The sequence below is a fragment of the Pantherophis guttatus genome, chromosome 3 (genome assembly GCF_059756535.1).
Source record: "Pantherophis guttatus breed Tessera chromosome 3, ASM5975653v1, whole genome shotgun sequence".
Classification (NCBI taxonomy): domain Eukaryota; kingdom Metazoa; phylum Chordata; class Lepidosauria; order Squamata; family Colubridae; genus Pantherophis; species Pantherophis guttatus.
The window spans coordinates 133,965,648-133,989,843 of record NC_142065.1 but is presented as its reverse complement, the minus strand read 5'-3'; the positions used below and the strand labels follow the sequence as shown (position 1 = coordinate 133,989,843).

The 24,196-nt window shown below is 37.1% G+C and overlaps 1 protein-coding gene across 6 annotated transcripts in view; it reads left to right on the top strand.

The window, feature by feature from the left end:
• Positions 1 to 24,196, top strand: part of CDH12 (cadherin 12) — a 769,924-nt gene that overhangs the window by 700,975 nt on the left and 44,753 nt on the right. For all 6 annotated transcript variants that reach the window (XM_034411922.3, XM_034411918.3, XM_034411919.3 and 3 more), the window contains 2 exons: positions 6,955 to 7,074; positions 13,882 to 14,049. In XM_034411922.3, coding sequence (XP_034267813.1) covers positions 6,955 to 7,074; positions 13,882 to 14,049 — 288 coding nt within the window. The remainder of the gene's footprint in view (positions 1 to 6,954; positions 7,075 to 13,881; positions 14,050 to 24,196) is intronic.

Below are 24,196 nucleotides of genomic sequence, written 5' to 3'. Positions count from 1 at the left end.
CTACACTGAGGACACTGAAATCTATGTAACATTTTCAGATGTGAGTTCTATATCCTTCAAGGGTTCAGTGAGAGAATAATATTACATTGAATGCAGACAGAAATGGACTTCATCATGTGGGGTCATAACTGTAGAGAAGTAGCCTATTCTTTCTTTTGGATGCAGTTATATTTTTTCAAATATCTGACACTAAGCTTGGGGGTGCATGATGATATGGGTCTTTCTTTGTTTTCCTAAATTAAGACAGCAGTCAGGAATAATTTTTAAAAGCTTTGGACAATGCACTAATGGTACCTTTACTTACTTGACTTAGAGGATGTGATGACATCCTCTAAGCTTTAGTAGTGTAATATACTGTTTACAAGAGTTGCTTTGAGTCTACTCTGGAAACTCCAATTAGTGGAAAAACCAGTATCCATTTGATCTTTGGGAGAATTCAAAAAGGTCCTTTTACACCTGTGCTGAAAGCTTTCCTCTGGCTGCATTTATTTCCATTTGAGTTAAAGCATGTACTTTTAAAACTGTACAAAATTAGAATCTGAATACCAGGAGGGAACCCTTTCTTATATATCACATGTTTTGAGGTCAAATCGAGAGATTTCTTTTTTGTTGCTATTGGCCTATTATAACCATCTCAGTTAAATTTTTAAAGATTTTGATGTTAATAATTGCCAATGTAAAAAATCCAACCAACTAATTGATAAATTTAAAAAAAAAGAATTCTGATGTGCATTTTATTGAACATTTGAAACTAGATATGCGCAGAATGTTAAGAAGTGTGAAGGGGAAGGGAATAATAGCATTGAAATCTACATGTTATCCAGGAAGTCACCTTGGTTCACTAAAAACAATGGTAATATTTCCTAACCATTCCTTATACATACAATATACATATAATACACAAACAATATACATACTATAACTCTTGCTTCAAATTATCTCTTTAAGATCATATTCTGCAGAAGCCCAGATTAGAAAATGGTCTACTTTTGATCACCTGCATGATATTCTTGCAGTCAATTATCCCAATTAGAGATGACAAGGATACTTGCTTTTTGTGGCTGATTCAGAATAGTGTTCTATTTTGGAAGTGGGGAGGGGAACATTGTTAATTCTGACTTTTGCAGAAACCTGTGTGAAAACCTCTGTTGAGCCTTGAAATTTCTCTGACACTTCACCTCTCCAAAACCAGGTGTATAATAAAGAGATCTCTCTATAGCATCACCAATGCCCCTTCCCCCCAATATTGTGTCTGAGAGGAGGATTTGGACAGAATTTGGCCATAAACCTCGAATTACTACTACGGTAAATTACTACAGGAAGGGCTAAGGGCTAAAAACTCAGCAAAGTACAAGCTTTGCATATTTACCGTAGTAGTAATTCGAGGTTTATGGCAAAATTCTGTCCAAATCCTCCTCTCAGACACAATATTGGGGGGAAGGGGCATTGGTGATGCTATAGAGAGATCTCTTTATTATACACCTGGTTTTGGAGAGGTGAAGTGGTAATCCAGGAGTATGTACCCTGTTTTCCCCCAAAATAAGACATCCCTTGATAATAAGCCCAATCGGGCTTTTGAGTGCATGGCAATAAGGCCAAGCACTTATTTCAGAGTTCAAAAAAATATAAGACAGGGTCTTATTTTCAGGGAAACACGGTATCATATTCAGTTTTTCTCAAGGAGTTTCACATTCCTATACACTTGTTCTGCCTTATGTTTGGATGAAGATGGTGCCAATTTGGAAAGGCAATCAGTTGATGTGTATGAATGTTGCTCATTCTCAATGACATTATGTCTATCTGTATTAATGTTCAAATGTTGTACAACCATCTATTTCTGTTCCCACTTCTCATGTGTGGTGTTTTACTTAAAAACATTCTCTATGGTTTTAGGGTCAGGTAAGGGGAGAATGCAAAAGAATCTTTCCTGGTTGTTTCTCTTACTTAAAGGCCCAAACATCTACTAATTAACATTCTGTGTCTTAAATTAAATACATATTTGAGCTGAATTTGCATAAAGCTTCTGTTTTGTCAAGGAAGGGTGATCAAATAAGATGTCCAAATCAGAGGTGGGTTTCAGCAGGTTCTGACCAGTTCTGGAGAACTGGAAGCAGAAATTTTGAGTAATTCGGAGAACCAGTAAATACCACTTTTGACTGGCCCTGCCCCCTTCTATTCTCTGTTTCCTGAGTCCTAGCTGATCGGGAGGAAATGGGGATTTTGCAGTAACTTTCCCCTGGAGTGGGGAGGGAATGGAGATTTTACAGTATCCTTCCCCTGCCATGCCCCCCAAGCCACGCCCACAGAACCAGTAGTAATTTTTTTTTAATCCCACCACTGATCCAAATAGAAACTGAGCAAAGGTTCAACAGAAATAAACAGCTGTTTTCAAAATAGCGCCAAGAAAGTTACAGAAAGAAGCTAAGTGTAAATGTCCCAAACAATATGTAAGGAAATCTTAATCCCAAGTAAAAAAAAAAAGTTCTTCAATACAAATTAATCCCAATGCATTATATGTTTCTTTAATTCAGAAGAAAAGAAGAATCTCAAAAAGTGATTCTCCTTTACAAACAGTATTCTTCTTCTGAATATTTTATTTTACATCTGTCGCTCAATTGCGGTAAATTCCCCTTGCTATGTAGCAAGTTAATGCTGAAGATTTAGACTGCATTCTATACAAGCATATCTGAATAAATTAGATTTCCTTTTGAATAGACATTCATAGGATTGCTTTTACAAGCTTATCCTTGTAAGGGAGAGCTTATTTTGAATCATTTGCTTCTCTGAATGAACAATTGATGGAGTGTTACTTCTTTTTGTTATACCTGCAATATATATGACTTAGCAAGACCCTCAGTTGACAGTAAAATGTATGTCCTGTTAAATTAGATAACTGAATCCTTCCCTCACCCCCAAGAAATTTTCTTTAGGCTTATGAAGGATTTGGACTTCAAATAGATTTTTCAAATGTAGGAAGATTACAATCATATATGAAGGAGGGGAGGGAATTCTGGATTGAATTTCTCATTGAACTAGATTATTCTTTTCCACTAGAACAGTTATTGTTTTGTCAGGATAATTTAAAATTATTGGACGCATCCATAGATATAATGATTTGAAGATCTTTTTCTAAATATTATGGTAAACCTAAGAAGTTGAGAAATAGTTTGTTGGACCTAGTCTATGACCAGCCTTTTCTGCTACATACATCTGAGCAACATGAACTCAGATGTATGTAGCAGAACATACTACTACATGTAGTATATATGCAGCAGTTGGAGCATATGCTTAGTATAGATTGGATGTTTCTCTGTCTATTTCTGTCAGGGAGCACAGAGAAGAATATTAAAGCAGTTCCTTTTATTTAGGAAAGATACATCATTCACATAGAGCGAGGAAACAAGAAATGAAGTCCTACTACAGCTACTCTTTTACCCATTGTGACCCATGTTAAGCACTCTGTTTTATTATCCCCAGATACTAGACATACAATGACTGAATTAGTCTTATAAGCGTAATGGTAACATGCTCAACATTTCCTGATATGTGCCATTTTTGTGACATGAGGTTATATTTTGCCCATAAGGTCTGGGAGTTGTATGTGCAGAATAATTATCAAAGGGGGTATCTCCATTACGATCAAGGACATTGGAAAGAAAACTGTAAGTGCTTGATCTTTGCAGTTACATAACCTGTCTGCATGGATTTAAAGCTACAGTCTGGTTTTCTTTAAGTCAGACTTGGCTCCCGGTAATTTCATGGATATATCCAAAAAGGTTGGTTTTATTGTTTGGTCCTATCTCTACTTTTTGGTCCTATTCCTACTTAGTTACCAAGATGGCATTGTCAAATATTATCTGGATTGCTTTGCACTAATAGTTTATTATTTGAGATGTGGACATTCTTCTATTATGGCATGATAGATAGATGGAGTCAACTATTCTATTTTTGCAACTCCTTTCCATGCATTTTTAGATACAGATCATTAAGTTGTAATTTTGAGCAAACTCCCTTTTCAACATTGCCCACTAGATAATCTAATGTAGAAATCAAGAAAGGCTGCATTAAAAATAAAATCAGGGAAAACTAATTTGAATTAGTTATAAATATTTTAATAATTTACATTAAGGGGAGATCATTTTCACCTATGCAAAGAGATCAGTTTCAGATATACAATTATTTTCAATTCAATTATTTTGATTATTTTCCTACTTTTTAAAATAAAACCAGAATAAAACAATGGAAAGTTGCTATAGTTTTTAAACATCCAAGAATAAGTCCTTTTTCCTACCTTCCCTCCTCTTTCTCTCTCTCTCTCTCTCTCTCTGAGAGAGAGAGAGAGAGACAGAGACAGAGAGAGAGAGAGAGAGAGAGAGAGATCTTCTATTGAATTCCTTCCAACTCCCATATCTAGGAAAAGAAAAATAAATATCTAGGAAAAGAAAAATAAAGAAATTAATGATTTGTAATGCAATGGAGCTATTCTAGAGTACTATGGAGTCCTTGGTACTCTCTTAGTCTGGAACCTGGATCCTCATTTTACTGACCTCTGAAGGATGGAAGGCCAAGTCAACCTTAAGCTGGTCAGAATCGAACTCCTGGCAGTGAGCAGTGCGATAGCCTGTAATATTGCATTCTAACCACTGTGCCACCACAGCTCCTACGCCATGTTTAAATACTTTAATATGTATCTGAATTATAAGAACCTTGTATGTTAAATTGATAAAAATATTTTTGTAGGGTAATTGTGTCCCAAGTATAATCCAAAATCTTCTGTCACAGCCTAGTGAATCTTGTTTTAAAATCTAATCCTGCAGTTTTTGTCCAACACTGATATATATGAAGTTTGCTTAGTGTTAAATACCCATAAATAGGATGTTGGGTAGGAATTAAACATTTGTTCTTGGTAACTTTCACTGAATTATATATTTAATAATTAAGAAGCAGAGGAATAAAGTGCTTTACAGACCTTTTTGCTCATATTGACAATACCAGAACTGTACCTAATGAAGTGCAACGTCACAAGCAATTTTTGAATTCCTTGAAATGCCTCTCAGAAGTGAATACTAGTAATTTTTAATGTAGCAAGAGGATGAATATTATATATTTTTGGATTAATCATGCTCATTGCTTCAATAAAATAAAATGCATTGCATATGATGCAGAATCATTTCTGTCCTTCCCATCTAGTCTTGGTTCTTTATCATCCACAATTTTTCCCCCTTTTTTGGTTGTACAGTCTCTGGCCTGCTACTTAAAGGTCATATACAGTGCTCATCCTGAAAAAGATTTCAGAAAGACATGCTGATAATTGTATATAGGATAACTTACCTGCAGAATATGTTATTCCACTGAGCAATACTGTTTTCAACTCTTTTCTGAGTGGTGGGGAACAATTTGGGTATTTTTTAAAGTAAGTTTTATGTACAGAGGAAAGACAGTAGCCAGATCCAAGATTTCTTTCAGTTGTGCTCAGAAAATACATTAGTATCTGATGATAGCAATGGGTGTATCTTTTTTCTGGGGTGGGGGGATAACAGCATTTGAGAGATCATATAGCATAATCAGTATTTTACGTGTACAAGAATTTCTGTTAAAAGTAACAATGTTAAAAATTGCCCATTAGGTCTACTCAAATTGCAGTCAGTAGTTTGTCCCAAAATATCCTGATGTCTAATAGTAATCTTCAAAATGGTGTTGGATGCGTTGCGCTTCCAAGTATGCATTTCAAGACTAAATGTAAATCAATGCTTCATTCTTCCTTTAACCTCTGTGAGTCATGTATACAGCTTTTCATAAATTATCATCAGAAATGGCTGAGCTGTTCATGTGGAGACTGTTACATCTGGAATAAAAAAAAGGAGGAGGAAATACATATTCATAGCATTTTGAGGAATCAAAGTAGCAGATGAGAATTGTTCTTTGTTTCTAGCATCTAGAATATTGATAAAGGCAGCAGCTCCTATTTAACATAATATATAGGACAACTCTAGTATAAACACTGCAAGTTGAAAAGAAAAGAAAGTTAGCCCTAGATCAGATCTTTCTTGTATCATTACTCATGTTAGAATCGACTGCAGTAATATATCTTCACAACATGGTATGAGTATTTTTACCAGCTCTTTATATATTTTCACCATTATAAAGCTTTACTAACTCTTCCAGTGCTTGATTGAAAAAGCCCATCCTGAGCCTCTGAGATCTTCCTACTACAAAACAGCAATATGGAGACTTTAAAATCTTTTACAGAGTTCCCATTCCACCAAGAAAAAGATAGATGATATATTTAAGTTTTTCTTTTGGGTGTGTATATTTCACTTTTGTTATATGTGATCAATGTACATTTGATGTTTTGTCCTTCCATCCTCACAACAGTCCTTTGAAATAGGCTGGGAATAAATGATTTCATTCAAAATAATCCAAAAATCTTCACAGCTGAATGGTGTTTTGAACTTGAATCTTCCCATTTTAGCTCTATGTCTGACCACCATACAATCACTGCCCAAAATGACTGATGTAAATCTCTCCATTTGTAAATGCATTTGAAGTAGTTTCAAATCCTCCCCTCATAATAATGCTTATGTGATTTTTTTTTTAAAAAAAGTGACTTTAGATTGGTTTAGAATTAAGAAAGACTCTTTGTCTCGTAGAGTTGCCTGTCTATTTAGGGTAACAGTTGCTCAAGGCAAAATGAGAATCTTAACATTCCCAAATGACCAAGTGCTCTATTGCTTAGGAAAGAAAAACAAAAAACAAAACTGAGCAAATTAGACCAAATCCTATTTGTGTATGTTTTGCCACCTTGAAAGTTTATGGTTACAAAACCCAGAATTTTAGGACATTGTTATAATAAACATATGTTGCATCACAAAAGATATACCCAAGACTGTGCTAGTTTTAAAGTGTTGTTTTACTGTTTTATCTGTTTAGCTTTATGTGTTGTTCCTTTCACAGGGGCATATGTGCTGCAGGTCAAAGCAACTGATGCTGATGACCCAACTTATGGAAACAGTGCCAGAGTGGTTTATAGCATTCTTCAGGGACAGCCATATTTCTCCATTGATCCCAAAACAGGTAACTGACATTCAGTCCTTTGGAGTGTTTTCTTCTTTTCTCTTCCATGTTTCAGGCTGATTTGGCACTTACTGTATCTCCACACTCTTTATCTAATTACAAAGGAAGAAAAGAAATGCCATTATTGCTCACTGAAAAATGCCAACTGCTTTCTTTTGATAATACAACTGTATTCCCACTTCAGAAGCAACTGCTGAACAAAAGGGCTAAACAGATGTTAAAGAACTGTACAGGTCCTGTTGCATAAGAAAAATTCTGTGATTGTGTGATATAGCTATTTTCATTTTACTGAGGGTTCTATTATATGAAATAGGAGTAGCATTCAGGACCGCACTGGAACAGTTCCAACTTCCATGAGCTTGGCAATTTAACCAAAAGCTTTCTTAGCTGAGCTGCATTCGTGCCGTTCTCTTTCTAACCAAAATTAGGCAGCTGGTTTAGAATATTAATTTGGGCAGTTGCGAGGAAACTATGGATCTCCAGAACTTAACCCTTATCTGGTTTTATCCCCCATTCTGGCCACTGTTAGGATTTCTAGTTCAGCACTATCTGGAAATGCACAGCTTTACAGTTCTCATTTTTATTAATTCAATTTATTAATTCAATTTATATGCCGCCCATCTCCGAAGACTCAGGGCGGCTTACAATGCATTTTAAAAAAATATTTATAAAAACATTTAAACATTAAAACATTAAAACCCATTCACACCATTCATGGCCAGATCTCACAAGATCGCAACAGTGAGATCAATGGCCCCAGGCCTGCCGGAAAAGCCAGGTCTTCACCACTTTTTGGAAGGCCAATAGTGTGGGGGTGGTCCGGACCTCAGGAGGTAACTGGTTCCAGAGAGCTGGGGCAGCCACAGAGAAGGCCTTCCCCCGTGGGCCCGCCAGCCGGCATTGTTTAGATGATGGGACCCGGAGGCGACCAACTCTGTGGGATCTTACCGGTCGCTGGGAGCTATGTGGTAGAAGGCGGCCTCGAAGATAACCTGGCCTTGAGCCATGTAGGGCTTTAAAGGTAATAACCAACACCTTGAATTGTGCCTGGAGACCAATAGGGAGCCAGTGCAGCTCTCAGAGAATTGGTGTAATGTGGGTGTATCTAGGTGTATCCACGATAGCTTGCATGGCTATTATAATGTAGCATAACAATAGAGAAGGAAATCATTTTATTCATAGCATTTTTTCCCCACAAATGTTAGTGCAGTAGTAGTAACTATTAGTTGCCATCAAATGATATAGATTACAGGGGTGTCAAACTGGTGGCCTGCGGGCCAGATGCATCACGTGCAGGCCACGCCCACCCCAGCTCCACGAAGGGGGGAAACATTGTGAAATGTCACGTGATGGCAACGTGATGCGGTGAGTTTGACACCCGTAATATAGAATATATAGAACTAGGAATCCCATGAATGCTATTAAATATATTTAGATCGATTTTTTAAAAAAGCTGCCTATTTTTGACATAAAAAAGTAGCTTCTCGTGTCATCCTTCTCTTAAACCTAATAGTCTTCTTTTACATGTTTGTCTCTGAGGGAACATTTGTTTAAGAGATGCACCTTCTGGTTCTACCATGCAAGCCCCACTTCCCTTAGAATAGCTGGGATTGTTTTATTTTTGTTTTTTTCCCAATGACTGTCTTCTTGATTGACATATAGAATATTGAAAACCCTTTGCTTCCTGGCTGATCAATTATTCCAAGAATACAATCTCTCTATGGAAAAAAAAAAAAGCATAGCTATGTATATTTCTTCCATAAATTTACAGCAATCTTGTGTTAACTACATATAAAATATGTGAGTGGTAGGGACTTTGGAGCATGTGCTATGCTGATAAGCTCCTATAATTATATTTTAATCTGGTATTTTAATGAACATTGGTGTTCAATGGAAATCTGTCCTTTTTTCCCTCAGCAGCCTGCTTTTGGCAGGTAGCGGATTGGAGGATGGGAAATGGATGTTAATGTCAGCCTTGTTGTTTGGAGGTCATTGGATGTGGTGGGTAGATGCATAAACAGACAGAAATGCTCATGGGATTGGAGGACAGTTAATTGCATATCTTGTCCTATATTTTGAAATGTCATTCCTGCTTCTGTATTTAATAATTCAATGACTTAACCAAAATGTTCCACACTAAATGCTGCCAATTGTGTGCCTTGAATGCAAGGCAGACAGGGCTGCTGGTCTGCCTCCTTTCTGAAAATGGAATTTGTTTTCCCAATGAGTCCCTACTTGAATGTCAAATGGAGTATTAAAAACCCTTGCTTCCTGGCTAATCAATGCGTGGAGATGGAAGCAGCATAACACAGCACAAGCTCTCCAGAGGTCATGTTCCTTGTCAAATATACTCTGTTTTAACAAAAGAACATATCAGAAAAGTGAATCAGTAGCTTTATTTTATTTTATTTTATTTTTAATTTGGATGAGCTACCTCCCTCTTCCACTTGCTCCAGGAGATAAAAATCACCTCTTTTTAATGTTTTCCCTTAATTAGATCTCACTGGCAATAGAGAAGTTTTAAAATCCAAACTCCTGTGTCTTTTACAACATTTTTGGATCAGGTGAATGACAATACAGAAATACCCTTAGGAAAATCTGCTGTTCTTTTCTTCTTTATTAATTATAGCTGAAGGAACCACCAAAGCAGGAGCAAGTGAATTTCAGTTTTAAATACTTAGCATTGCAAAGACATTAAGGTTATTCATCATAGGATGAACAAAAGACACAGGCTTCATATTAGAATAAGAATAAGAATAATTTTATTTCTATATCGCCCTTCTCCCGAAGGACTCAGGGCGGTGTACAGCCTATTAAAAGCACAAGACAAACATCAATTAAAATAATTTAAAATTATTAAATAATTCGGCTCAATTTAAAACCCCAGAAATTTAAAATACCCAATTTAAAATTATTATGTTGATAGCCCGGCTTGGCGGAACAACAGGGTCTTGAGTGCACAGCAAAATGCCTTGAGGTCGGAGATCTTACGCACTTCCAGGGGCAGTTGATTCCACAGGGCTGGGGCTCCCACAGAGAAGGTCCTCCCCCTGGTTGTCACCAGCCGGCATAACTTGGCCGATGGCACCCTGAGGAGACCCTCTCTGTGGGAGCGAACTGGCCGGTGGGAGGCTATTGGTGGCAGAAGTCGGTCTCGAAGGTACCCGGGTCCTATGCCATGGAGCGCTTTAAAAGTGATGACCAACACCTTGAATCGCACCCGGTCTTCCGGGTGCGATTAGGATCAACTATAAAATGTAAGCTCTACAGATGCTTAACTTGTTATTTAGGACTTGATCTACTGATCAGTAGGCCCTCAGATATAACCTGATTTGTCTTTATATCACAGATAAAGGGGTATCTGTACATACCATATATATTCCCCCATAATACACAAAACATAGTCTATATAGCACTGTACTCCAGAGTTTAAACTATATACTTTTTCATTCTACCTTTCTGAGTTAATGGATATTTTACCATTTTCATATGGCCTAGAGATACTTAAATTGTGGTTGACATAACAATGTTCTCCAGCATGGATACAGGATATAGGAAGGCAAAAGTTATTGACTCCAAATAAGAACTATTGCACCAATTGCAATCCTTACAAAAACCATTACAACCCTGTTGAAAATTCTTATTCGGAGTCAATAACTTTTGCCTTCCTAAGTGTTATTTTTTCCTGTGCTGATATTAGCACATTCTTTGTCACAACACAAGCTTCATGCTGACCCACCAATCAGCCAATGGCTGCACAGAAATTGTTCTTAGGAAACCTTGTAGTGAGAAATGTAAAACTACCTCTTTAGATGTGTGTAGAAGGTTGGAAAGGCAGTAGGTGGGGTTTTATGCCTTTTCTGTTTTCCTAGCCAAAGTAGCATTCTAATAATAGGGTGTTGAACCTGACTATCGAAATATTTTTAGATGTGGATTTTGGCTATTGGAACTTCTTTCTTTCATTCCCTGCACTTCTCCAGTCTACAATAGCACATTCTTGCCTTCATCCTAGAATAGATCAATCTACAGATTATTTTTCTTTTCTTAATGTTGGAATTGGGGAGTCATTTCCATTCTCCTAATAATGCTGGCAAACCTCAATAGTCAGCAACAAAATGGATGAAATATACCATTTCACAGTTTAAAATGTATTACTTAAAAGGTACAATTATAACTGAACAGCACTAAACATTTAAGGACATAACTATAATTGCAAATACCCAAGACATCTAAATGATGAGGAACTAGCCTAAAGCTATTTAGAAAAAGAAATCATGTTAATGTAAAGAAAAAAAAATCACTCCCCTTGAGGCAAATTCAGTGATTTACATTTATTTTTGAATGGGTAAGCTTTGGCAAAAGACAATCAAGAAAATCATCTTTGTTCTTGCTCAGCCCAATTCTATTTCCTTTGGAGGCCTTGAGTTTATTTATTGCTGTAATTATCAATTTACACTTGGGTGATAGGAAGAAGGATTAGCCTTGAAAATTAGTGTTGGGTATATCTATCAGTTGTGCTTTCCCTCAGTTTCTCATTTTTCTGACCATTAGTTTCTTTCTGCTTTTGATCTTTGTTGTTTTTTCAACATTACAAAACTAAGTGAAAAGAAATCTATGCGTTAGAAACAAATGTTCTGTTCCCACATCAGATATTTAGCTTATATTGCAGTGCTATATGACTGTGTATCTATTTTTAATGTCCCTGATATCACTAATAGGTAAAGGTTCCCCTCGCACATACGTGCTAGTCGTTCCCGACTCTAGGGGGCAGTGCTCATCTCTGTTTCAAAGCCGAAGAGCCAGCACTGTCCAAAGACGTCTCCATGGTCATGTGGCCGGCATGACTAAACGCCAAAGTCACATGGAACGCTGTTACCTTCCCACCAAAGGTGGTCCCTATTTTTCTACTTGCATTTTTACGTGCTTTCGAACTGCTAGGTTGGCAAAAGCTGGGACAAGTAACAGGGGCTCACCCCATTACATGGCACTAGGGATTCGAACCACTGAACTGCCGACCTTTTGATCGACAAGCTCAGAATCTTAGCCACTGAGCCACCATGTCCCCGTCGATATCACTAATATCTATGTCTATAACATGTATATTTATTCCCCTTCTGGTGAGCTAGTATTTTCAGTTTACAACCTCACAATGTTATTGTGCTCTAAAACTTTTGTGAATGGACACATGATAGAGTATCTCTCTATAGTATGGCAGTACAAAAAATAGTTAATGAATCTTCAACATTTCTCGTCTTGAAAGTTAACTACATACAGTTATTTATTTTGGCTAAGGGTTTATGTCACAACACAAACATACTTGCTTTTCAAAAGACTGTTTCTATTTTACTGACAATTGAAGCAGAAATCAAGAAAGAAGGAAATATTACATATGGGCACTTATAAACATGCCAATTATTTTTGTTTTTTATTTCTAAATAGAAGACATGTCACAATAAACATTTGGACGGGAAAATTTATTGTTTTATTAGGTAGCATTTTGGTGGAATGACAGCCAGTTGCTCTTGCACTGAATTATTAGAAAGACTAGAATTATTTGTTCAATACATGCATAAATATAATTATATTGTTCTTCTCTCAAACAGTGTCCTTTACCAGATAAATCCAGTTCCTCTCTTCAGTATGTCAGCAAATGCCCAATATACTTTCAGCCTCGGGGTTTATCTGAGTTCAGCCTGGTTCCAAATTCATCAGTCAGGGAAGTTCCCACTGGGACATTTTAACAGGACCTATTGGCTGAGGTTAAAGAAAAACACATTACTTCCATCCTGTTTCCTCTTGCATATCCTTCTGTACTAGCCAATACCACAACCACCTCGGATGCTCAGGACTCCCTAAAAAGACCATTTATTTGATTTATTTATTTTAGTTAAATAATGCACATGACTACTCATCTCAAAGTGACTGTGGGTGATGTACAGGGAATAAAACAAAAACAAAACATGTGGTGCCCAAGGTTAAAATACAAAGTCCAATCACAAAAATAAAACACATCACCAACATCAGAGATTGCCCATATATGTGGAGGAGCAATCATGTTTTTGGAACCTTTTGAAAGGGTAACAGGATCATATCCAGATTTTGAGGGGGACGAGGGAGGGATTTTGTTCCATAGTGCAGATGCAGTCACTGAGAAGGCATAACTCCAGGGCCCAACAAGGTGGTATATTTAGTGAAGGACACATGGAGGATGCTCCCTCTGCTGCATCTGGTAGGGTGACCAGAAACAATGGAGGAGAAGCAGTCCCACAAATAGCCTGTAGGGCTTTATAGGAGATAGCCAGCACATTGAATCACATTCAGGAACCTATGGAAATGGATGGACCCATATGGCATGGTATTCTGGAGTCGCTGAAATACAACAAAGGTGACTGATTGGGAAGATATCAGATGGAGACTTGGCCACAATATATTCCCTGCTCCAGTCTTCTACTTAAACCTGCTGCTTTGTTCTACCTAATGTAGGACTTCCCTTGATACCCATAGTTGAAATATCTGCCTTGCTCAATCCTCAGTCCCAAAAGAAGATGATATAGGGATGTCAACAACTTTGTCCAAATTTAATACTGTTCATAGGAAACTATTTTTAAACTGGCAGATGGAAATGATGCAATGCAAAAATTCCGGAGCATCGTTTTATTACCTTGTAATATCATAGTATAGAATTCCTTGTCTCTGGACAGCAATGAGTACCAAATGATATATGTGCTAGGGGACACATCTTAAACTATTCTGAATTCTGTTTCATAAATAAATAGTTAACAAAGACAGTATTTTTCCTTCCTAAAGGTGTTATAAGAACAGCCTTGCCAAACATGGACAGAGAAGTTAAGGAACAATATCAAGTTCTCATTCAAGCAAAAGACATGGGAGGTCAACTCGGGGGACTGGCTGGAACCACAACAGTGAATATCACTCTGACTGATGTCAATGACAACCCACCAAGATTTCCCAAGAGTAAGTTTTCTATCATCAAAACTCAGAATGAAAGAGATTTTATGCTAAATGGGACAAGAAACCAAGTGGGTTGATTTGGGTTGTTTTTTATTTTTTACACTCTACAATCTAGAGACCTTGCTATGAAAGTTGGTAACAGAAAACAGATATTACAGTTTTTGTCTCTTGATACCATATATAATCTGTCAAAATTTATCCTGTCAGATAATCAGAATATTATTTATCATTGCAAATAGTCCCCAGTTTAAGGACAAGTTCTGTTCCTGAAATATGTCCTTAAGCTGAATTTGTACAGAAACTGTACAAATGTGTTATTCATAATACTATATATAGTGTATTGCACTCGAACCATTGTGTATTTAACTTGAATTATTGTATTTTTAAGTCAAATTTTGCTACAACAGACTCTGTCTTAACTATACATCCTTAATGTAGGGCATTCTTAACCCAGAATTTCATGTATATCATTTGTCATCATTTGAACTGTACATAGACAACTTATAATTTCTCAGAACATTAGAAAAAGAAATGGGAATTTGAGTAAATTGGGATGAAGCATTATGTACAAAAGAATTGTGGGGGGGGGGAATTAAGATTCCCCACCCTCAACCTGTTAGAGATATTATGTGTGTTTGTGAGTATGTATAGTCCAACTTCCTACTAGTAGACATTGCTTTTATCTTTTCCCCAACTCTTTGTTACAGTATTAGCAACCATTACACCCATTGTCTCCGATGAGGAACATGCTAATTTGGGTTCTCTCCATTTTTCATTTAGCCAGCAGCTTTCATTATGCTACTGAAATATTTCATAAGAACTAGTCAGAATTATAGCTTACATAATTAGTGTCTAAGCTTGCTTTGATGGTCTTTCCTCTATCTACCCTTGTGCTACCATATCTTTCAGACTGTAGGACTGAAAGTACCTGACTGCCTTGTTTCTAATCCTTAATCTACTCTGAGAACCTTTTGGGGATAATTAAAATACTTTATGCATTAAGGATGTTAAAAAGACAGGATTCTTATTTCCCCTATACTCTATAACACAACCCATCCCACACTCATGCCCTCAAGAAGATATTTTATATGAGTCTTACCCTGAATACTTTTAACATTAGTGATGCATTTTGTTTTCTCTATGATGAAACTGATGAGACAAACTGCTTTTAGAACCAAAGTGGATTCCTAATGCAACAGCTCAGGAGGAAGCTTTTTAATGTTCTTAATGATTCAATTTTGGGGAACCTAATTTTTCAAGTTTTACATTTCCTTCTTCAGCTATGTTTTGTGAATATATTTTTTGCAGCATTTAGCTAAGGTGCCCAAAGTTGTTAAAGGAACAAAAGCATATTTGTTTGCTGAATTTTCTGACAGGGGATACCTGTCAGAATGTAGCCTCTTCTAATAGAGTTCCTTGTCTATAAAAACGAGTAGCTAGATTACAAGAATGAGGTTTATGCACGCAGGCATGCAAAATTTGATTTGCACAACATCTATGGAAGTGAGTGGCTATAATAAATGTAATTAAATAATAAAATCAGTACCATGGTTTGCCCTAATGCAATGAGTGAATCAGATCATATAGTTGGATTAATTAGTTTTAACAGCCTTATAACTGACATTAAACTTGTTTTCTCTTTGGATGCTAATAGAATCAGAATGGACTACCTTTCTGATATTTTCTCCATAGCTTAAGCAGTTCTATCATTTCTCTTAAGTATCACGTTAGAAGATAAGTACAACATCTGACTTATCCAGAGAATTCACGAAGAGATATTTTGCCTGATGTTTGATTTCATGTAGTTCTCACAATTGCAGTGTTTTTTCTGCTCCCACTATTGCTTAAGCCTAGGTCCTGATATCACTTGGTTTGCAGCTTAATACACGTCAATATTTCCAAGCGCAAAAGAGAAATAATTCTTGCAACACGCAATTCAGAGTTATTTCTTTTTCTTTTAAACCAATGAGTGATAAGGCCTGTTTACACTTCCTGTGAATGAATTTTACAGCTCTGCATTTGTCAGTATAAAGCCATGCCTTAAAAGTGACACTTTTGCTGTCAAAAAAGCCTGCCCTTCTGTTCTGCTCAGTGCTAAAGTTGAAGATCTTTTCTCTCCATCACATAAACAGGCACAAAAGCTGAAACAGCCTTTGCCCTTTGTTGGGAAGAGAAAAACACAAGCAGCACAAGCTCGGACAGAAAGATCACATAATGAAATTAAAAATTAACATAACCTGTAGCAATTTTCCAATTCAAGGCTTCACCAAAGTGTACTGTGCTTTAATGGAAAGTTATTGTACAAACCATAGTCTTACCCACACCAGTTCTCTAACTGAGGACAAATTCCATCCATGCCAACAAATACATGTGACTTTGAGACTCAGTTCTAATGACCAAGTTCTTAATATGTAAAAGCATGGCGATACGCATTTGTTGCTTTCTTTTAATCATAAAAGCTGGTATTTGTTTTATATCCAGTTTGTTTAATATTTTGTTTAGGGTAGTTTAGGGCTACATCAACCCTTAAATCCTTCCTATTTATTTATTTATTTACATTCAATCTTTATTATTGTTACAAATAATTCAAGATGGTGGAACATATGCAACACATATTCCTCCTCCTATTTTCCCCACAACAACCCTGTGAGGTGCATTAGGCTGAGAGGGGGGGGAGGGAGGGAGGGAGGGAGGGAGGGAGGGAGGGAGAGAGAGAGAGAGAGAGAGAGAGAGAGAGACTGGTCCATATCTAAAATGGGATTTGAACTCACAGTGTTCTGCTTTCTAGCCTGGTGCCTTAAGTGGATACAGTGATTAGCAACGTTATCTCATTCAGCAATTTGTAGCTTTATGGGAGAAATCTGGGAGAAAGACAAATATCTAATTATTATGAACTATTACTATAAATTATTATAAATTATAAATAATTATAAACTATTATAATTATTTTAAATTGTTGGCCACTCACATCATTATAACAACATACAACTTTAAAAAATTCCATTAGAAGGAAAGTATTTTTGTAAAGAATTTCCATGTCTTATTCAACATTATTCTTATAAGGCCGACGTTCTAAATGATTGCCATTTCTTACATGAAAGCAGTGCTTATTCATAAATATTTAAATTATCTGGTTATACATATTGGTTTCATTAAGGAGGAATATTTTTTTTCAAAAAAATGTTTTTATTTCTCATAAACATATTTAAATGTACATTCTTTCCTCCATCATTTTCCATTCATCTTATTTTTTAACTTTCATTTTTAGTTGTTTAGGTCTGCTCTTTTACCATTTACCCGCCTTTATTTTACCACAACTTTTCCTGTTCTCCTCCCCTTCTCTTCCTTCCTCCATCTCTTCCTACTTTTTTCGTTCTTCCTCTCCTTCTCTTTCCTACTTCCCCTTCCCTTCCCCCACTCCTCTCTTTTTCCTCCCTTTCTAACCCTCTCTACTACTCCTCTTTCCCTTCCCTTTTCTTCCTCTCATTAAGGAGGAATATTTGTAGGATTGAAATGTTCACATATCTTTTCTAGAGAATCGCATATTGGTTTTTCTAGAAAAAGGAAGTATTAAAAGCAATGAATGTGAAGCTAAAGTATGCAAGGATTCAGCTACTTAGATTCCAAGCTATAAAGGGCTTTATGTATTTGTCTAGCCCCTTGAATTGTACACAAAGGCATATTAATAAATAATGGAGTTTTCACTTTTTTAATAGCAGGTGGCACCGAGGCTCCCATTTGCCAACAAGTAAGCTGCTGCATTTTGCAGCAATTGCAGCCTCAAAGATAGTCCTGTACTGCAGCAATCAGCACAAGAAATGGTTGCAGGGTCTATGGGTTTAAGTGGAATCAGATTTCCAATCATTCATACTGTAATTTTTCATTCTGCCACATGGCTTCACTAATTCAACTCTCTGAATGACATGATCCGAGAAGACACTAGTGCATTCTTTCTCAACTTTTTTTTTTTAATTTGATTTATATGCCGCCCATCTCCAGAGACTCAGGGCGGCTTACAATGCGTTAAGCAATAGCCTTCATCCTTTTGTATATTTATACAAAGTCAGCTTATTGCCCCCACAAACTGGGTCCTCATTTTACCTACCTTAGAAAGGATGGAAGGCTGAGTCAACTTTGAGCCTGATGAGCTTCGAACTTACAGTAATTGCAGACAGCTGGTGTTAATCACAATGCTTTTAGTCTGCTGAGCCATCAGGTCCAACTTGCTTGTGACCAGATTATGTTGGGACTGTAGTTGTCAGAATTACTTATTGATAGTAATGATGTTTTCTAGAAATATTGAAAGTCTTCCCAATACATTTGGAGAAGACTCATTTGTGTTACCAAATCCCAAAAAAATCAGGTATTTGTCACATGGCATAAAATAGGTGTCTTTGATATATAATTCTGAAAATTTCTTCTAAATTCAAAGCTAAATGATTGCAGTATAATAGTGGCAAAATATATTAGGACAGTTCTATGGCAACTCTAGTGGTTTTCTGACCATTTTAGTAGATAAGTAATCCTCAAGTAACAATGACAATTGGGATCAGAATTTCTATTGCTAAGTGATGTGGTTGTAAAATGCAATGTCACATGACTGCACTGCTTAGTGACAGCAATCCTGGCAGTCCCAGTTGCCATCATTAACTGAATCCCACTTATTGTTAGATCAGACTCACCTAATCAGTGCCATTACCAGCCCTGCCAGCCTTGAGACTTGTAAGATAAGGGAGAGTCTCTTCTTCAAGTCCCCCCACCCACTTATATCTTTCCCATTTCTGCCCCTTGCACTTTGCTGCTTCTTTCAATCTTGCTACTTTGAGCAACTAGCCCGGCCACTCGTAGACTGTTGGCCATGCTGCAACTAGTTGTAAGTGCAAACTAGCTACCAAGTGCCCAGGTTGCAATCTCATGACCATAGAGATGATGGAATGGATGGAAGTCCAAGGAGTGGTCACAACCACCATTCATTCAGCACCATCAGTCAGGGTTCCAAGTAATACCCCCAACAAAAGAAAACTCTGAGGCCAGAAGTTCCTCAACTTTCCATTTTATTAGAGATGTCATATTGGTACATCTGGAAAAACCCGAATCTGAATGTTTCCAGGTTTTCCCCACCCAAAAGAAAGTCCAAGTCCCTTCCCCTGCACCTACATGTCCATCACATGGTCTAATCAATGCACCATCCCAACTGGAGATGCCTTCCAGTCACACCACTCCAGGTGCAGGCTGACTGTCCTTGATTCCCAGAGAAAAGAATGTTATTATGGCTAGATATCTCTACAACTCCATGCAATCCCCCCTCCCAGTTTCCCACAGCACTAAGTGTTGCAGTCCCGAAGATCCAAAGAAAAAGATGGCCTCCAGGGCTGATACCATTCATAACTTTGAATGGACATGGAATGAATGGTTGTAGGCCAAGAACAAAGGAATCCAATGGGTTAACCTAAGAGACTGTTCCAACATAATTCTGGGAATTATTTTCCCAACACATTGGGGGTCTTCAGAATGCTTAGGCTTGGTGTAAAATCAGAAAGTGCAATAAACTGCATAAGGATTGGTAATAACCACCGTTTGTTCAACCGTGTCTCAACTTCAAATGGTCAAACTTATCATTGCAAGGGTGCACAAGGGTTGGAGGGAAGGATAGGGAGGGTTGGGGAGGGTGTGCAAGGATATGCAAGTGGTTGGCATAGTGCAAGCATAGAGGGTCTAGGAAAAGGTATGCAAATGGGAGATATTTAGCTTAATCACTCGTGGCTTTTTCTGCCAGTTTCCCCATTATTATTATTATTATTATTATTATTATTATTATTATTATTATTATTATTATTATTATTATTATTATTATTATTATTATTACACTCCACCACCTCTTCCCCCTTGCCACCCAGAGTTCTCTGGTTCTGCCACTCTGCTGGCCTTGCCACCCTACTACCCTACACTTGCTGCCCTGCTTCGGAGGCTTCCAAAACCTCACAAGAAGTCATATGCAATTTGTAAAACAGCCTTGGGAAGGAGGACTAGTGCAGCCAGCAGCTTCCTTGCAAACAGCCAGACCAGGCATATCTTATCAACCACAGCAAGAAGAAAACTGCAAACGCCATCAGGGGTGGCTGATGTAAGTGTGGGCAGGCTGCTAAGAGGCCAAATTTTGATCATGTGTATGCAGGGATACTGCAACAGGCAAGACTGGGCATAACTACTATTTGTTCAGTGCTGCTTTAAGTTTGAACAGTTATTGAATGAATAGTTGCAAGACTGGGCATAACTACTATTTGTTCAGTGCTGCTTTAAGTTTGAACAGTTATTGAATGAATAGTTGCAATTTGAGGATTATATCTTCAGGCAGTGGGCTTATGATTAAGGTGTAGTATAAACCACAGACCAAGAGGCATAATGCCTTTCCTTGGATATTTACAAGAGGTAATTATATTAAAGTCCTTCCTTCCATACTTTTTCAGTGTGAAATGGTGTTATTTACTTGTTTAAGCAATAGAAGCTAAATAATTATCTCTGACAAATTTTGCATTATAGAATTAAGCCAATTAAATGGAGTGGATAATTCATATTTTATAGCATTTCAGTCCTTGCTTCGTTATTGCTTCTTATTGGGAGGAAAGAATGCAAAAGCAATTAGATATATAATACATAGCAGTGGGCTCCCATAGGAATACTTTAGTTTGAATATACTCACTATTTTATTTTAATACTACATGGTATCTTATTGATATAATGCTCACAAAAGGTAAAACAATTGCTGACAAAGTTAACTGCACCTAGTTTTCATTTTAATTGTCGCATATCAGAAATTTCTAGTCTGATAATTGAAAAATTGCCATGACTTTAATTCACTTAAAAAAAAAAAAAAGTAAGACAGCCAGTTTAATTGTTTGCATAAAAGAAAACTGAATTAAGAATGTGATGGTTAGGGTTAGGGTTAAACTCAGCCTTAATCCCTGCTAGAGGAGGGAAAAGATTTTAAAGCTTTTTCTTCCATATCTCAAGTGGTTGGATTGAATGATGGCTTATTTTATTCATTAATCTAATCATAGAATAAAATCAGTTGCTGTGGACTGGAATATATGCATAATTCTTCCCCCCCTCTCTCCCTCTCTTTGTCTTTCTCTCTCTCTCCCCCCTCCCTCCCTCCCCCCCTGCACACGCTCTTCCATTTCAACCAACCATGTATGGATAACCAATTTATGGATAATGAGACTTTAAATTTCACACATGTGCAAAATCCCATCCACTATTTTGTGCATACATAAACATCTTCCAAACATTCTCCATTAGGTAGAATAACACAAAAGAACCACACCTGCATGAAAGCTTTATCTGTGCCTATGTTCTGATCTGCATTTAGCAACTACCAACATGCAAAAATTGAGATGATGAAATGAAGAATTATGAGGGCCACATGTATTCAACTTTACAGGCTTACAATCTTTTATGCTTTCAGTAACATAAAACCATAAAGCAGTCATTTATTAACCTACTTTCTTTAGGGAACCCTTTGCATATTGACTTCCTGAAGATGTTGCTGGAAAGAATAGTAAAAAGTGAGGTTGACGTGAGATCCACATTCAAAGGGAATAAAGTTATTCCACATGTGAAAAACCTCATCACACCTATGAGTGGCTCCTTAAATAAACTGCACATTTTCATGTACTCATGTGACAGTAGCTATGCAGCCCCAGGAAAATGCATCTTTGATTGAGGGATGTGCCAGAGCAGTGATGTGTGTATCCATCTGTATTCCAAATTGCCTTCTCCACTTTGAATCCTGCAGGAACTCTGCACAGTCCTAGTAGAAAGAAAGACAGCCAGCAAAAAATATCAAGTAAAAATTAGATACCCAAATAGAAATTAGATACCCAAAATTAGAATCCCAAATAGCTGTCTAGGGAACAAATCTTCCTTAATGATCTCCATGGACAGGGCATCTTCATGTTCTAATCAGTCTTCAGTGCCTTAAATTTAAGAGGTTATATTAAGAATTTAAGATTATCCTATTCTGTCCTGTCCTGTCCTGTCCTGTCCTGTCCTGTCCTGTCCTATCCTATCCTATCCTATCCTATGCTTATCCTATGTGTTGGAATATTTCAAGCAAGGAAGGGAAAAGGTATTTAAATTGAGAAATCATAGGCAAACAAGGATGCTGATGATATGATTGCTCAGAACTTGTCACAGTCCATAACTAATTCAAAGGAACAGTACAATCAGTAATAATTTTAGGACATGCCCTGTTTCCCCCCAAAATAAGACATCCCCTGATAATAAGACCAATTGGGCTTTTGAGTGAATGGCAATAAGGCCAAGCACTTATTTCAGAGTTCAAAAAAATATAAGACAGGATCTTATTTTTGGGAAAACACCTTCTTTATTTAATACCCTTCCCAGCTTTATATGAATTTGGAACAAACCATAATCTGTTATGCAACCCTGAATGATGAACTTACATTTATAGTTATTTTTATTTATAGAACCTCAGCAGAGCATCACAAGGCAGCTTTAACAATTCATAACATATTAGAAAAACACAACTCCAATTAAGAATTTAGGAAATAATGCCAACAAACAATAAGCCTACCCGAAATGCAAACAGTGAGATTAAATTACATACCAAGTGTAATTTCATGAACACTTGGTTGTGTGAATCGGCTCTGATATATCAAGTCAGGGGGCAGTTGGAGGGGGCAGTGTTGTGCACAGAGCTCACATAATATCTGTGAATTCAATTATATTGTAAACATTAAATGTTTCACAGGGGAAGTAAGAAGTAAAGCAGTGAACTTAATACAATGTGACATTTTCCGATAGTCACTGTTGCCATTTGGGTAACTTCAGTTGAGCAAAGGCAATTTGTTCATGTGTAAATTACAGTGTGTTGCCTTTAAATAAATCAAGATTGTGTGGCATTTGGAATCAGTTTGCCCTTTGCAGGAGCCTCGCGCTGACTCCTACCTATGTGACCATTCTTTTGAATCTAAAATTTACAGGATTATTCTATTTCCATTATTGTCCCTTTAGCAATAATATCAAGTAAAAAAGGGATTTCCCCCCCCCATAGTTTTCCTTCCTGTGCTTCTGTATAGCTCCCTCATATTTCATACAACTAACCAACACAGCACAAAACTCGATAAAATGTGAAAGTCCAGCCCAGGAACATATTTTGTACTGTCAAGTTTCAAAATTTTACAGCAGACTTGGACAAATTACATCCTGCCATGTTAAACATATTATGATGGATTATTTGGGAACTTGGGGGCGGGAGGGGAAACAGTATCCAGAAAAGTTGTTTTCTGACTCCTGCAAGCACCATCAGCTTGCCATCACCAGCAACCTCTTTGTATGAACCAACTAAGTTGAGTTTCTACTGGCCACTGTTCTTTTCCAGCTTTCTCTTTCAGTCTAGATCTCAGATCTCCTTTCTTTACTTTGTTGTTCTCATCCACCAGAGTTCCATTGTTCTTCTCCATTTGTCTTTTTTCCTCTCTTTTCTCTTTCCAGCCCAATATTTCCCCATATCAGAAACATACATTTCTCATATTTAATGCCTGCAACCCCACCTGACAAAACACAACATTCTCTCTCTCTTTTCTTTCCTCCAGCTCACTTTTTTTTAACCACCCAAAATTCAGTATCTCACTCTTGGAACAAACTATCAATTTAGGAAATCAACTCCCTTCCTTCCTTCCTTCCTTCCTTCCTTCCTTCCTTCCTTCCTTCCTTCCTTCCTTCCTTCCTTCCTTCCTTCCTTCCTTCCTTCCTTCCTTCCTTCCTTCCTGATAATTATTGAATTATTTTGAAACTATTATTTGTCCATATGAGAACTGAAATCACTGGTAGACCTATATGTAAGCCTGCAAAAAGAAGATAGGCTATAAGATCCTTGATACATAATAGTAGATGGCTGATGTGTAGTGTTCAGCTTGGTAGGTCACCAGTATGGATGAATGAATCCATCAAGTTCAAGCTTCAGCTCTCATTTTTAACCTTACATCTCTTCTTGTCTCATTTCTGAATCCATTTGCACATTTTATTAAACCCACTGTGAAAATTGTGGATATTTTTTCCTCAGTCTTCATATTTTAATTCATGTTCTGTTATGCACACACATGTGCATTTTCTGCCCATTTTTCCC